Raw genomic sequence first — 13,592 nt, 5'->3', positions numbered from 1 at the left:
TGAGCCTCGGGAGAGGATTGTTTGGTGTGTAAGAGCATAACAGAGACACAGTTGGTAAAGATATGAATGTGACAGTTGGTGAATTTGCACTTGAGATACTATACGTCTCCAGTATGTGTGCACCATGGGAGATCTGCAAGATGATAATTATATCACTGTGTGTGTTTGGGTGCATATGTGCAGAACTGGTTGTGTAGTACAAACCCATGCACTGTGTGTTATATGAGCCTGAAACAGCAAACGCAGTGGCTTGTGTTCATGTACATATAAATGTGCATGGGGGGGGTTGCCATTAGGGAAATGGCAGAGGTTCACAACAGTTCTTTTTGTTGTTTTTTTTGCTGGGTCTGCCCTCATGCTGGAAGGCAGCTCTTTGCATGTTATTTCCCAGTGGATCCTAATAGTTATACTGCCTCATTGCCTTGTTCTGTTTCAGCGGGTTAGCTTCCCCCAGGCTGCTGCTCATGGGCAACACACACGATGGATGCCATTCAAAAATACAAATGTTCGCTACATGTCCATGAAGTACAGTCATGTCAAGAGTTTTTAAAATTTGCAGAAATAGCTGTTTTGGATGACAAACCTTCAAATAATCACACAGAATGAACAGTGTTTGCTTTCACCCTTGAACAGCTGGATTTACACGTATTTTGAACAAAGTCAAGCATTCCTTTTGTTTGATTTTCTTTCAGACTGCACTTTCTGGAGTGGACGGGAAACATCAAACAGTTACAAAACTACTTTTGAGGCAGCATTACCTGAATACAAACACTAATCAGAAAGAAAGAAAATCACAGACCAGTGGCGGCTCTGCTGCCGAACACTGGCGCCAAGCTTCCACCAGAGGCAATGTGGAGTTCAGTGTCTTGCCCAAGGACATTTCGACACACGGGCGGGCAAGGCGGGAATCAAACCTGCAATCTTCCAATCAGGAGTTGACCGCCTTACCAATGCACCACCGCCGCCCCATGGTGCAGCAACAGGGCAAGATAAATTAAATCTATTTCATGTGCTAGAGTCAATTGTACTATCTCAATTTAGCGTACTTAAATACAAAAAATTATTGATTTTATTTCATAAGTAGAAATAAGTAAATTCAGTTGTCATGGAGTTAATTTAATATGAGATATAATAAAATATATGATGTATGATAAAAGGTCTGTTCTTGGTCTTAAATTTTGCTAAACGTTCCTCTACTTATGCTACAATGCAAGTTGTTTTGCTATTGCAACTTGTATTTCAGAGCATCTTATAGTATAAAAAATATGATACATTAATTAAAAAAAAAGAATCTGAGTCCAGAAGCTGTTTTGTCTTCTTAGCGGGAACCCCTGAAGTCAAAATTTCATTGTAATGACCTGAACAAGCCACAGGGGGCAGTACAGAACAGACCGGGGTTAGCTGTCTGTGAGAGTAATGACTAAAATGAGCAACAGCCTTCAAAACAACATAACAATTGCATTCCTATTGTTTATTCCCCTGTTGCAGTGGATGCAGTTTATTTTTCTATATTGATAAGCACATCTGTGATGGTTTTGATTGCGCAGAACTCAAAAGAAAAAATATTTTAGTATTCAAGGAAAGCATTAACCTTTCAGAAGTCAACAAATAATGGAACAAATTATTTCAGTTCACATCCATAAATGATAAGAATTACATTGTTGTTGAAAAGCTTGATAAGATCTCTGTGAATTCATTGTCTTCTGGTAGATCCTTGTGTTTATGCTTTGTTACATTGTAGTTTTTTTTACCAATTGTTTATGTTAATCCTGAGTATGAAGAAAAGTGTTACGATTACATTCTCTACGTTTCATTTTCCATCTACTGACCTTGACATTACTGATTCATCACTGTATGAAAAGTTTTCTAATACGGTGCTTTCAGTCCTCGGGGAGAAAACAGCCTGAAACAGAATTTCAATTTCTTGATCTCGGAGCACTCCGCCATGATCCGCAGCAGATTTTGGCCCTGAGCCACAGAGAAGGAAAAAACCCTTATTTACAGCACGACTGATGTATATTTGATGGGCATTTGGACGTGTCTTGGCTAACCGTCCTAAATAATTTTGCTTTGCTGACTGTTGTAGGAGAAATTGTTTGAATGCATATGTATTTCATTTAATGGGATCCTTTGGGTTTTCCCTGTTATAAAGCAGGATTTGAAGGTGACAAAAGAAAACAGCACTTCCAGCCTTTACTGGCCTAGCAAAAAAGTTATGCTTCCGACTGGATGTTGGTTTGAATTTAATGGTTCCCAAGGGTAAAACAAAAGGCAAACATTTAGTTTGAAAAGGTGCAAAAGCTTCTGTCCGCACAGGAACAGACCCTAAAAAGTCCTTCCCTAACACAACCACCCATATAGAGTTATTAAGCTGAAGCCCATTGCAGTGTCTTTTTTCTAAAGTAACTCTTACAAATCAATACGTACAACAAAGATTCCTCTGAAAGTGCAGGAAAAATGAGATATCAAGGGCTCCTTCAAGCATCTTTGATCAGCTGATCCTGAAACGCTGCACTTGTCACAAGTCTGGCGCGGCGCTCTCAGCGACGTCACCTGATGAGCTCAGACGAATAAAATCCGAGGCTGTAAAAAATGCACACCTTTGGAGTCAAGTGATTTAATATTTAAGTGCGAGGAGCTGGATGGAGAAGAAAGAAAAGAGAACGACAGACGATGAAAAGGAGAAGAGATTAGGATCATCAGTATAGCCCTAGAGGGTGCGCAGTGTGCAGTGGAACAATAGAAACAATGGAGTCAGGATGATGGATGAGGAGCCGGCAGGGGTTAATTAACACGCCGATCGATGGTAAGCCAAACCGGCTTACCACCTCCATTAGCCTTTGCTACTTGATGCCAGAAAGCCATGTTGACTCTTTGCTTCATTGCAAATGCAATCATTTGTTTCCTCCTGTGCGTTTCGTCTCCCTCAAATATTACAGGGGCACCTTGAGCTGCTATCTCACACTTACAGAAGCACAGTGGCAGAAGCAGCTTAACCTTAAAGGCATCCATTTTTAGTGCTTTTATCGGGTTCTCTAAAACCAAAATGAGGATCATTAAATATATATTCCAAACCCATTTACTATCGTCTTTATCCTTTCTTTCACTCCAGTTTTCTGCCCTAATTCCTAACCGTGGTGTGTCAAATATCCCTCAGGTTCACTGCCCATCATCACCGTGATCCTGTTATTGTGACAGAACTATGTTACACTCATGTCTTGCGGGTTAATTAAGTAAAATTAAACCGAAAAACAGTTCATGTGTTTTTTTTTACTGAACAAAGATAGAACCATCTGAACTGTAAACAAAAAGTGTGGTAAAAACGTATTTAGTTCTGACTTCCGTTTCTAAAACTGTTTTGTGTCATTTGATGAAACTACATGACAAACTCTTAGAAGTTAGAATTTTGAATTTCAACTCTGAGCCTTTAAATCTGTTCCTCCCTAGGCAATAGCTGAGTTATCATTACATACAAGCACATAACTTCTAGAAATGAAACAAAAATTCTAAAAATGTTGAAAACAAAATTTCCCAATTTTGCTGTTTCCATTAGATCATAACTATGCAAAAAAAAAAACAACTCACACAATAAATTATTCAAAAACATGGTAACGGATGTGAACAACACTTTGATTTACAGCAGATACATTCAAGTTTCTGTCACGGCACTAGCGCTCATCATCATCATCATCATCATCATCTATCAAAGGAGACGTCGGCATCTTATTCAGGCCATGGAGCAGCGAGCTATGTTGGAGCGGCTACAGATGAAGCGATTTTAGGGAATCGTGGTTGGTGATTTTACAGAGGAGCTGTGGATCGAACAACTTTTGATGAGTTGCGTGATGCTGTGGGATCTTTTGTGGTTTCTGCTCTGCACAGCTAAGGGTAGTATCCAACACATTCTCATTCCAAAGTCTTGACATTTTGACGCATGGTTAAGGATCCGTCCACATCAAAGTGTCCTCAACTCGTTAATTTTTGACGTGCTGGTTGTTCCAATTAAATCAAGGTTCCCCAACCGGACCCCAGGATGTGGACCGCTAACCCAATACTAGACACGGATGCGGTTCCGAACGTGAACCGGGCTAGGGTTAGGGTACCACCACGTCAACCAACAACAAGTTGGGGACATACATCAAAAAGTGACACAAAGGGGTCCTTAACCATGCGTCAATATGTGACGACTTGGGAATGAGAATGTGTTGTGCTATCTGATTGTTGGTCACGTTTAATTTCAAAAAAGTGTTTCCATTGCAGTTTTACGTAATATGACTATTACGATACACCTCAAAAACCACCTGCTCCAAGTGAAAAACTTGTTTCCAAATTGTTGTGTTTCCATTAGGCAAGTTTATTATTGCAAATTCAATTTCCACAATTTTAAAGTCAGCTAATGATATCAAGTTGAATCATAAAACACATGGAACTTTTAACCCTTTTTATTTCTTTCATGGTCTTACAACTTCACTAATAAGGACACTTTTTTTTCAATAATATTTTCCCCAAACATGAAAATGTTCACCCTTTTAAGTTCATTTACAGCAAGGGTCCCCAAAACGTCAATCACAGTCAATATATGTATAACGTATTTACCGTTTATCTTTTGGAATTGGTCATTTTAAAAGAAGCTTGGATGCAAAAAAGTGTGAGCTTCCATGATTTACAGCCGCAAAACATTTGCCTTCAACGGTTTTTGTAGCTGTAATCTTAATTTCTTAAAGTTCCCATAAATTAATAAAAAATCTTCATTATTTACTGTAGATATACAGTAAATGTAAATTCCATCTTGACTTCAACATCTATTTCTTGCAGTTTTCTAGTGCATTGGTGCAGAAAAGACACCTTGGTCTACCGTACTCTCCATTACATTTCTGAAAAACAGTTTTTAAAATATCTTTCTAAAAAAAAAAAAAAAATGCCAGAAAGTTAAAAAAAACGTGTTGTGGTTCATTAGAAAGGGCATTCACACAGGACCTCTGTTGAATCTGCCAGAACCGTGTACTTGTCAAAATCCCAGCGTGATGTAAAGTCATAGTCACTCAGGAAGCAACAGTTACTGTGCAGAAGGAAAATTCAGTCAAAAAACATCTAGAAGTGAGAATCCTAACAAAAATAACCCACGGCCACTCTGCTATTTCAGTTAACATCTTTGGCGCCAAACCGCACAGTACCCCACTCAAAAACACTCCGCATCATGACCTTAGAAAGGATCAATGTCAGAAACAAATCCATTCATCCATTATCTATTGCTCTGGTTCTAGAGCCAAACCCAGATATCATTGAGTAAACACATGCAGAGACGTGAAACTACACAATCATAACTCAAAGTATTCCAGTGACCAGTGAGTTTGGAATGTGGGAGGAGCCTCTGAGGAAACTGATCTGAAACAAGCCTGATTTAGACTAGTAACTTTAGATCGATGTTGGACCTTAGCATTTACTCTACTTACGTACGTTTAATGTATCTATTTATTTAATTTATTTATCAAAATTAGATAGTGACTCAATTGGTTAAGAATGTTTTGCTTGTTTCTTTAAATCCACAGAAAGCTTTGATACATTTTTAAACTTTATTGTTATTAATTTGGCACCAATATGCCAGCAACCAGAAAGTTGTACCTTCATTTACACAAAAAGTAAATAAAAAACGTATTAAATTTATTGACGAGAACTCAAAACATTCTTTCTGTTCTCAGAAAATATGTAACTTACTGGTACTTTAAAACAACTACAGAAAACATGTTGAATAAAACTATTAATGTCCTGTAACTAATAACTGTGAAGTTGGCAGATAATTAAAAAAAATATATATATTTAATCGATATTTACTTAAACATTTATTGTAAATTTAATGAACCCATGAATCAGTTTTTCTGTCATATAAATTTATAAATAAATTAATGGCAAACCACAACCTTTTTAGTTTTTAATGTAAAAATTAGTAACTATCAGTGAAACTTCCACTTTGGATTAGTATTTAATAGTTTCGTGAAAAGATGTTTTGTATTAAAAAACAATTGGTTTGATTGAAAAAAAAATATTTTCTTAAAGTGTGGGTCACAATACATTTAAAATTGTATATTTCAAAATCAAAATCAAATCAATTAAAAATATTTGTCAAGTAAAATATGACCTTTGACCTTTGATAAACTAAATGAGGTTAAGGGGGTAACTAACTGTTGGATAACTGGAAACCTGGTGTGCTGGAGCAAGGAAGACAGAGCTTTAGCCAAATATGGCTTATGATAAAACATAACCAGTCGACCTAAAGTTGGGAGGGTGACAGAGGCAGTGTCCAGCCGGACATTCCCTGATCTAAATCATGACCAACATCCCAGAATATCCTAGACGCCCCAAATAAAAGCCTGAATGGTGTCAGCTTGATGATGTCCCTCTGTCCTTTGCCATTCTACTTATGGATACAAGGCCACAATCCGGACTTCAATTTTCAGGAACGCACAATTTCCTTTTAGAGGAGACTTTAATCAAGAACGTCAACTTGTTTAATCATCAGTTGGAAATACTGACTGATGTTTATCAGTCATTTTAACATCAATAATCGTGATGTGCACGACTTCATTTGAATGGTTTCTCCAATTATGGAACTCAACAAAACTGACCGTAAACTGATTTGTTAAGCACTGCTTTACTGCATGGAAACCATCTTATAAATCTTGCATATACTATTACATATTGACATACATTATTATTCCAAGTTTTTTTGTCAATACACTAAATACAAAGAAACTACAATCTGTTGAGAGTGTTCCCCACCTTCATAATAGTAGCCAGGTTAGGCTGTAGGACAAAGCGGGTTAAGAAAATGGATAGAGATTATCGTCAAAGTCGGCATTTTTTCTACAGTTATTTTTTTCTGGATTTCTTAAATTAATGAGTTTTTATCTCTTCTCCAGTCCTGGACACCATTTTTCATTCAAACTCTTCCAACTGGTCAGACATACTGAACTATCCTCTTGTCTATACGCTTTTTCTCAGTTGTTGACTTTTAAGATACTAATTTAAGTTACTTGCCAACTAATATCTATAACGACAATAATTTAGATGATTTTTATTTTTTATTTATTTATTTTTTCTTACATAACATGGGAATTTTTGAAGGGAAATAATCCAAAGCCACATAAATGGTTTAACTCTGGTGGTATTTTGGATATGCTTATGTAACAATTCTGGAGGCTGCTTTGCCTGTGCAACATATAGTAATATAAAATCGCATCATTTTTTTAAGATGTTGAGGTTTTTGGTACTTTTCAAAAATGTATAAAAAGTGGATTTGTGTTTGTAACTTTGGATTTGCGTATTTCTAGATTTGTAGCTCACACAATATATTGTATATGTAACTCTGTGTACTTGCAGTTGTGTATTCACACTTACACTCAAATATCAAAAACGTGGAAATTAAAATTCAATTAGCACGAGCACAACTAGAAATTAGACCAACTTAAAACTAGTTTATAACAGCTCCTGCAAATCTTTCAATAGTACACACCAATCGCCTGGTACACACACATATATTTAAACATTCAAGTGCACAAGACTGTTTTCCTGTCTCCAGATTTGTGCATAGATGATGCATTTAAATGCTGCTAGAATGCTGGGTCATCCGAGTTTTCTTATCAGCTGCTTTGAACATAGATTGTGAATAATATAGTAAAAAACTGACTTTTTTCCCACTTTCTTAAACATATATACACTGATAATGAAGATTAAAAAAAATCTAAGAGGACACATCATTTTTTGTGGAGTTCTCCAGAACTAATGGCTTCCTGTTGGCAGCGCCACCCCAGACAGCGCCCCCAGCATGGAGATCTCTCAGAACCGGTCCCCAATCACGGCAAAAGTAGCCTCTACACTCCGGGTGTTGGGGAAAACCTGTTTTGCTGTGTTGTTTTTGGTGATGCCAGCATGTGAAGGACATGAAGTGCTTCTAGCAAAGCAGAGCATAACTTTAATTTGAAATCCCAGTTGAACTGTTCACAGCCAGAAAACCCCGCCCCCAACCCTGAATTGTGGAAAAATCCCACATTTACTATGATCCTATAAAAGTATAACGAGCACTAAAAGGGAACACAAAGACACAAATAAAATTATGCTTTAAAGAGATTTAATAAATACACAGAGAATAATTGAAAACTGTTAAGGTTAAAAAAAGGTATGGAAAATCCACGATGTAGTGAAAACTAATCTAAAAGGAATTAACTACAAACTGGTACAAAGAAGTCTAAACCAGAAAGGGCTGCAGAGAACATTTAAATGGAACTGAAGCAACCTTAAACCGCCAAAGGCAGCGTGAACACAGGGGATTAGAAATTCTATTAAGACTGAAAAACGGCTAAAGACAGACTAATTACAAAAAACCTGATTCACAAAGATCAAAGTACACATTATAGAGCTGCACTGATGAACGTGAAGATCAAAATTACCACCGAGATCTACAAAAACTTCCAAAGTGAGAAAAAACAGAAAATAATGAAAATACATAAACAGAAAAATTATCAAATGTCACATATTTTCTGTCAAATATACTACTGGGTAACTTAATTCCTCTTAATTAAGTTGTGATAATTTAAAGTTAAATATTTTACTGTCTGTGGACAGTTGTCAAAGCTGTCAGAGCTTCCAGATTAAAAAAAAAAAAATCATAAAAGAATTTAAATTGCAGAACTGAATCTCATAAAGAGATTAAAGGGAAAAAAAGGAAAAATAAACTAGGTACATAAAGTACACTTCGACGAATTAAAGTACTTTATCAATAAAGTTTGATTAGATTTGATAAAGAAGGTAGTTAGATTGAGTCTGGATTTGGTGTTGAGTGGTAGAGAAGAGAGCTAGGCTTAGACCGGTACTGAACACGCCGCCAACCAAAGTCTATGTAAACGCATTCACACATCACCACATACGTTTTTAAGTTTGTTTCCAGGACCTACATACTAGTTTATGGTGTGTCAAAAGTTAAAGCAATTGAACTTGGACCAGTCAGGAACTCAGACTTTTTATATATAGGCGTATAGTTTGCATCCTTTTCAAAACACTGAAGTACCAACCGCTTGAAGAGTGATTATGAAGAAAAAATTTGTTATAGTAGTTTGTGTCCAACAAAGTCTTTCAAATATTGGAAAATAAATAGCCTGGAGATTCACAAGATTTCCAGCGATTCACACCAAGCTCCTTCCAACTGTGAGTACATGGGTTAGTATCGGGTAGACCTGTGTGAACATCATGGGTTAAATGCGTTCTTAAAAATCAAATCAAAATAAGAATTAATGTCAAATCCATTCACATTTTAGTTTCATAAAGTTCAGTCCACTGTCGCTTTTCCCCATAAAAATAAAACAATCGGAACATTATTGGAACATTCTACGAGACTGAATGTTCACATCTTTGCTAAATTCAAAGTGTTTCCACACTACGGAATGTCATGATGGATTGATCACTTTTTGTTGCCATCACAACTGATTATACTTCGTCATTTTTACATTGTAGTAAAATAAACATCAATCTAAATGGTTTACCCTGAGATTAATATAATCAATTGATTTCATTTTGAAATAATTTCAGAATCGTATAGACCAACTCAATTCGATTCCAACCTGCCTCAGACAGATCAATCTGGTTACGGAGAAGTTAAAGGAGAAACAAGTAAGATGTGAAGAAGAGCAGAGGATGTGCTGACTTGTGTTAAGGTGCGCTCTGCTTCTGAGAGGCCTGTGGATTCAACAAACTCCACTTAACTTTAATTTGTCTTTCTGTTCCTGCATGATTCACTGTGTATAATCATAGAGCATTACAGGTAAAGGCAGCATTGGCAGGGTCTCACTGTCAAAACATTGATTCAAATCAAACTTTATTTGTGAAACACTTTTTCCACTCATGTAACACAAAGTGCGTTACAGAATATTTCATTCTAAACTTAAAAACTTAAAGCAAAAACAAAGATCATGAACATTGCCTGATCCCACACATGCTCACGAGAAGCAAAAAGATACATATCAGAGAGGATACGGAGATAAAGATCTGACTTATTATTAAAGTACGGCAAGAAATGTGATTTGGTTTTATTTAATTCACAATTTAACTGGGTTAAGAATAGATTAATTCGTCTGAATTTTAACTTTAAAAAGTAACATTTTTCAGCATATAAGCCCCATCAAGTGAAACGAAACAGTCGGATGAGTTTAACTTTTAAACATTTCGCCATTTTGGGACCAGACAACATTAGCAAGCAGTGATTGGTCCAAGAATCTGTCAATCAAACCCCTTCGAATGTTTGAGGCGGGGCCAGCGGGCACCATATGCTCTCAATGAGGCTTCTGATTGGTCAATTTAGAATAACTTTCGATAAAGAAAATATATAATGAAAAAAAAATAGGTTTAGCAAGAACATGTTAAAAAGAAACACCAAACAAAGAATAGTTATTCTGACAAACACAATGACTGAGTAATATCTGTTAATTTTTCAGTAGAAGTCTAAGGGATTTTGGCTTTACGGGACCAGTGGATACTTCCTATTCGGAACTCGAAGGGGGGAGGGGAAGATCAGTCCAGTTCTGTTCTGGTACTGTGTATAGTCATTTCATTGCAACAGTATTATTTAGATAAAAGTCAAAATAACTTAAATTATACTCCAAAAAGACCATTGTCTACACAGGATTCTGGCATCTAGCGTGAGAGCACCTCCTATAGTTTTCAAATGTGTACAAAGCTTTATTTGATTTGTTAAATATTTCAAGCTTCCACAAGAGTGTAAAAATTTAAAGTAACAGTTTATTCCAGTTCATGGCGTCTTTTATACGGCTAGGTTGATGAAATTGGTTAATTGATTTAAGCTTAAAAGATCAATAATCGATACATAAAAATAGAGATTGATCTAGCACATAAAGCTAAAGTCTGCTAGCTTGATGCTAACATTTAATTAAATTTCCCATAGGATGGCGAATGCTAACGCTCGGTCGACCTAAACATACATTTCTGACTTTATAAAATCACAAGCATAAATTTTCCAAACTATTTTAAGGCAATATTTTTTAAAGTGACCATTTGTGGTGTATTGACCAGTTTTTTTGGTCACACTTTATTCTTCTTCTAGAATAAGGTGTAATACTACAGCACGATCTCCACCTAGTGGCCAAACTGAAACGCCCTCCAGGAGAAGCAGAACAATGTTTACAATGTTAATGATCTGAACATTTTTGTTAGAACTTCTCGTTTAGAGAAAGGTTCGAGGTTTTTTTATTTGCCATGTATGCAACAACGTACATTGAAGCATATTGGAATTCTTGTGCTGAGAAACCATATAACAGTGTATGCTATTAACAATCTCATTATTTCACTAATACGTTTTACAGTATGAGAACTGTATCAGATGAATATAAATATACCCTTGACGCTGCTGCCTAACTGGGTCCCTGTGGCCCTTCAAGTACAGGGTTGTGTCAGGAAGGGCATCAGGCGTAAAAACTCTGCCAAATCACTGATGCGAAACAGTGGCTCCCCCAGAATGGGATAGACCGAAAGGTGCAGAAGAAGAAGCAATGATGATAATTTTGTGACACATTGTGTATGCCCATAGCGTTCTGTTTGAATCACTGAGATGATCCAATCTGATACAAACTTGTGTCAAAAGTTGTAACTTATTTTATGGTAGGAAAAAATGCTGTTGTCTCTTTGTGATTATGTTCTATTTATTCCCAATAACAATATTCCATTTGTAGTTATCACGTAATTGCATAAATACAAAATAGTGTCTTCTTTTTAGTAAAATTTTGAGGCTCTGGTCAGTAAGAAATCGACTCTTAAGGCTCTTTAAGCGTTGAAGGATGGAGACCCGTCTTTTTTCTCTTTGTGTTCCATTTAAACCATCAGTTGAAAGATGATCTGAAAGGGGAACCTGTCAAAATCAGGGATGCCTGGGTCATCGTCACCTGTTTTGGATAGAAACAGGCACAACCAACTGAAGTGCAACGTGGACTCCTGCTGAAGCCGCAGAGCCATGTGTTGAAAATGCCGGACTGTTGTGATAAAGGCGCAGCATATGGAATTTTTGATGCACAATTTTGTGCATCATTAATCAGCTTCGCCATCCAGTACTTTTTATCTCCATAATTACACTTAGTGTTTATGCAGTCGCTCCTCTCAACTTGCATCCCAAATCGGTCTTTACATAATTCCCCACATGCCGGAGAGGGTTTCTCCAAGAAGTAAGAAGACAGAGTGTTCAGATAGGGGGAAAAATGCGGTCGTGTCAGATTTGTGTGAAGCAGCTTCAGATTTGTGTGAAGCGGCTTCAGAGGATGAGGAGGGTGATAACATCTGAGGATGCAGAGCTGCTCTGTCATTGATCCGAAGGAAGCTGCACAGAGAATCCCAGCAAATGTATCTGGGTCAGGGTAAAGTGACCAAATATGAGGCAAATTACAAGAGCAGCAAAGGGAGGTTGGGGGTTCCTGGAGGTGCAGAAGCAGCAGACACAGGTGCGCACCGGCCGTGTTCTGGAGAGAATTCACCCCCAGATGCGGCGGAGGATGAATCTGGGCACCGTTTACGCACACCGCCAATCAGAGGGGGATGAGGGGGGAATATAATAGGAACCCTGATGTACTTACGTGCCATATCGCGAAGAAGATGAGAGACACGCAGAGGACCAGAGACAGCATGTAGCAGAAGGCAGCAAAAGTGAACATAATTGTAGGGGGAGACGGCGGAAAATTCCCCACGGAAGCCCGATCCCGCCGAAAAACATCTATAACACCCCCCCAAAAACAGAAAAAAAGGAGGAGGGGGGGGAATGGGAAAGGGGGGGTGAGGAGGGCTAAACTTCTCACGGCGCCATGGAATGCCGCGGCGGCTTTGGCACCATGACGCCCGTTTGCCACAATCTCTCCACAGAGCTCTCCAGATGATCGGCCGCGCGTCCTCCGCGCCGCGGCGACGTGACGCTCGGGTCTCAAATCAGTGCGCAGTCTGCGCCGCCGCCGCCGCTGCAGCCGCTGCGTTCAGTCAGAGGAGCGGATGCGCAAAAAGCCGAACCAACAGACGCGTGAGGAGAAGGACTCGGATGCTCCATCCGCCGCGGTCATGTGGGGAACCGCCGCCGCGCGCACGAAGCCTCGCTAAATGCGCGAGCGCAGAGGTGTGAACAGGTGGATTGAAGTGAGCAGCGCGCGTGGCGCGAGCACGCGCACACAGACACACTGTCATGAACTCTGCCAGGACTTTATGTGACAGAGAGGGATGCAAACACGGAGAAAATGTTCAATACATTCAGTTTAATGGAAGAAAACATAAATATTTGGAAAATTATTTTCTTGAAGGAAAAATTGTACATTATAAAAATTACCATTTATAATTTAATTTTACTAAACAAGAAAGTAGCCTATAAATCTTTGTATAGCTTATAAATTGAAGATAATTTTAATTTTAGGGAAGTTATAAAATGTATTTATTTAACTTTTCTTTTTTACTTTATAGGTTTTCTTCAAATTAAATATTCAGTTGATGGTTTACTCAACTCAAACATTTAATTTGATAAAAACTAAAATATGTAACAAATTACAGAACTTTAATGAATTGAT

At 37.8% G+C, this 13,592-nt stretch overlaps 1 protein-coding gene across 2 annotated transcripts in view; it reads right to left on the bottom strand.

Annotated features, from left to right (window-relative positions):
- The window catches only part of cnih3 (cornichon family AMPA receptor auxiliary protein 3), a 66,039-nt gene extending 52,854 nt beyond the window's left edge, over positions 1-13,185 (bottom strand). For both annotated transcript variants that reach the window (XM_024291073.2, XM_024291074.2), the window contains exon 1: positions 12,624-13,185. In XM_024291073.2, the coding sequence (XP_024146841.1) occupies positions 12,624-12,701 (78 nt within the window). In that variant the 5' untranslated portion in view covers positions 12,702-13,185. The remainder of the gene's footprint in view (positions 1-12,623) is intronic.
- Positions 13,186-13,592: the final 407 nt, after the last annotated feature.

The sequence above is a fragment of the Oryzias melastigma genome, linkage group LG24, assembly GCF_002922805.2.
Source record: "Oryzias melastigma strain HK-1 linkage group LG24, ASM292280v2, whole genome shotgun sequence".
NCBI classification, from domain to species: Eukaryota; Metazoa; Chordata; class Actinopteri; order Beloniformes; family Adrianichthyidae; genus Oryzias; species Oryzias melastigma.
This window is presented reverse-complemented; position numbering and strand designations above follow the sequence as displayed.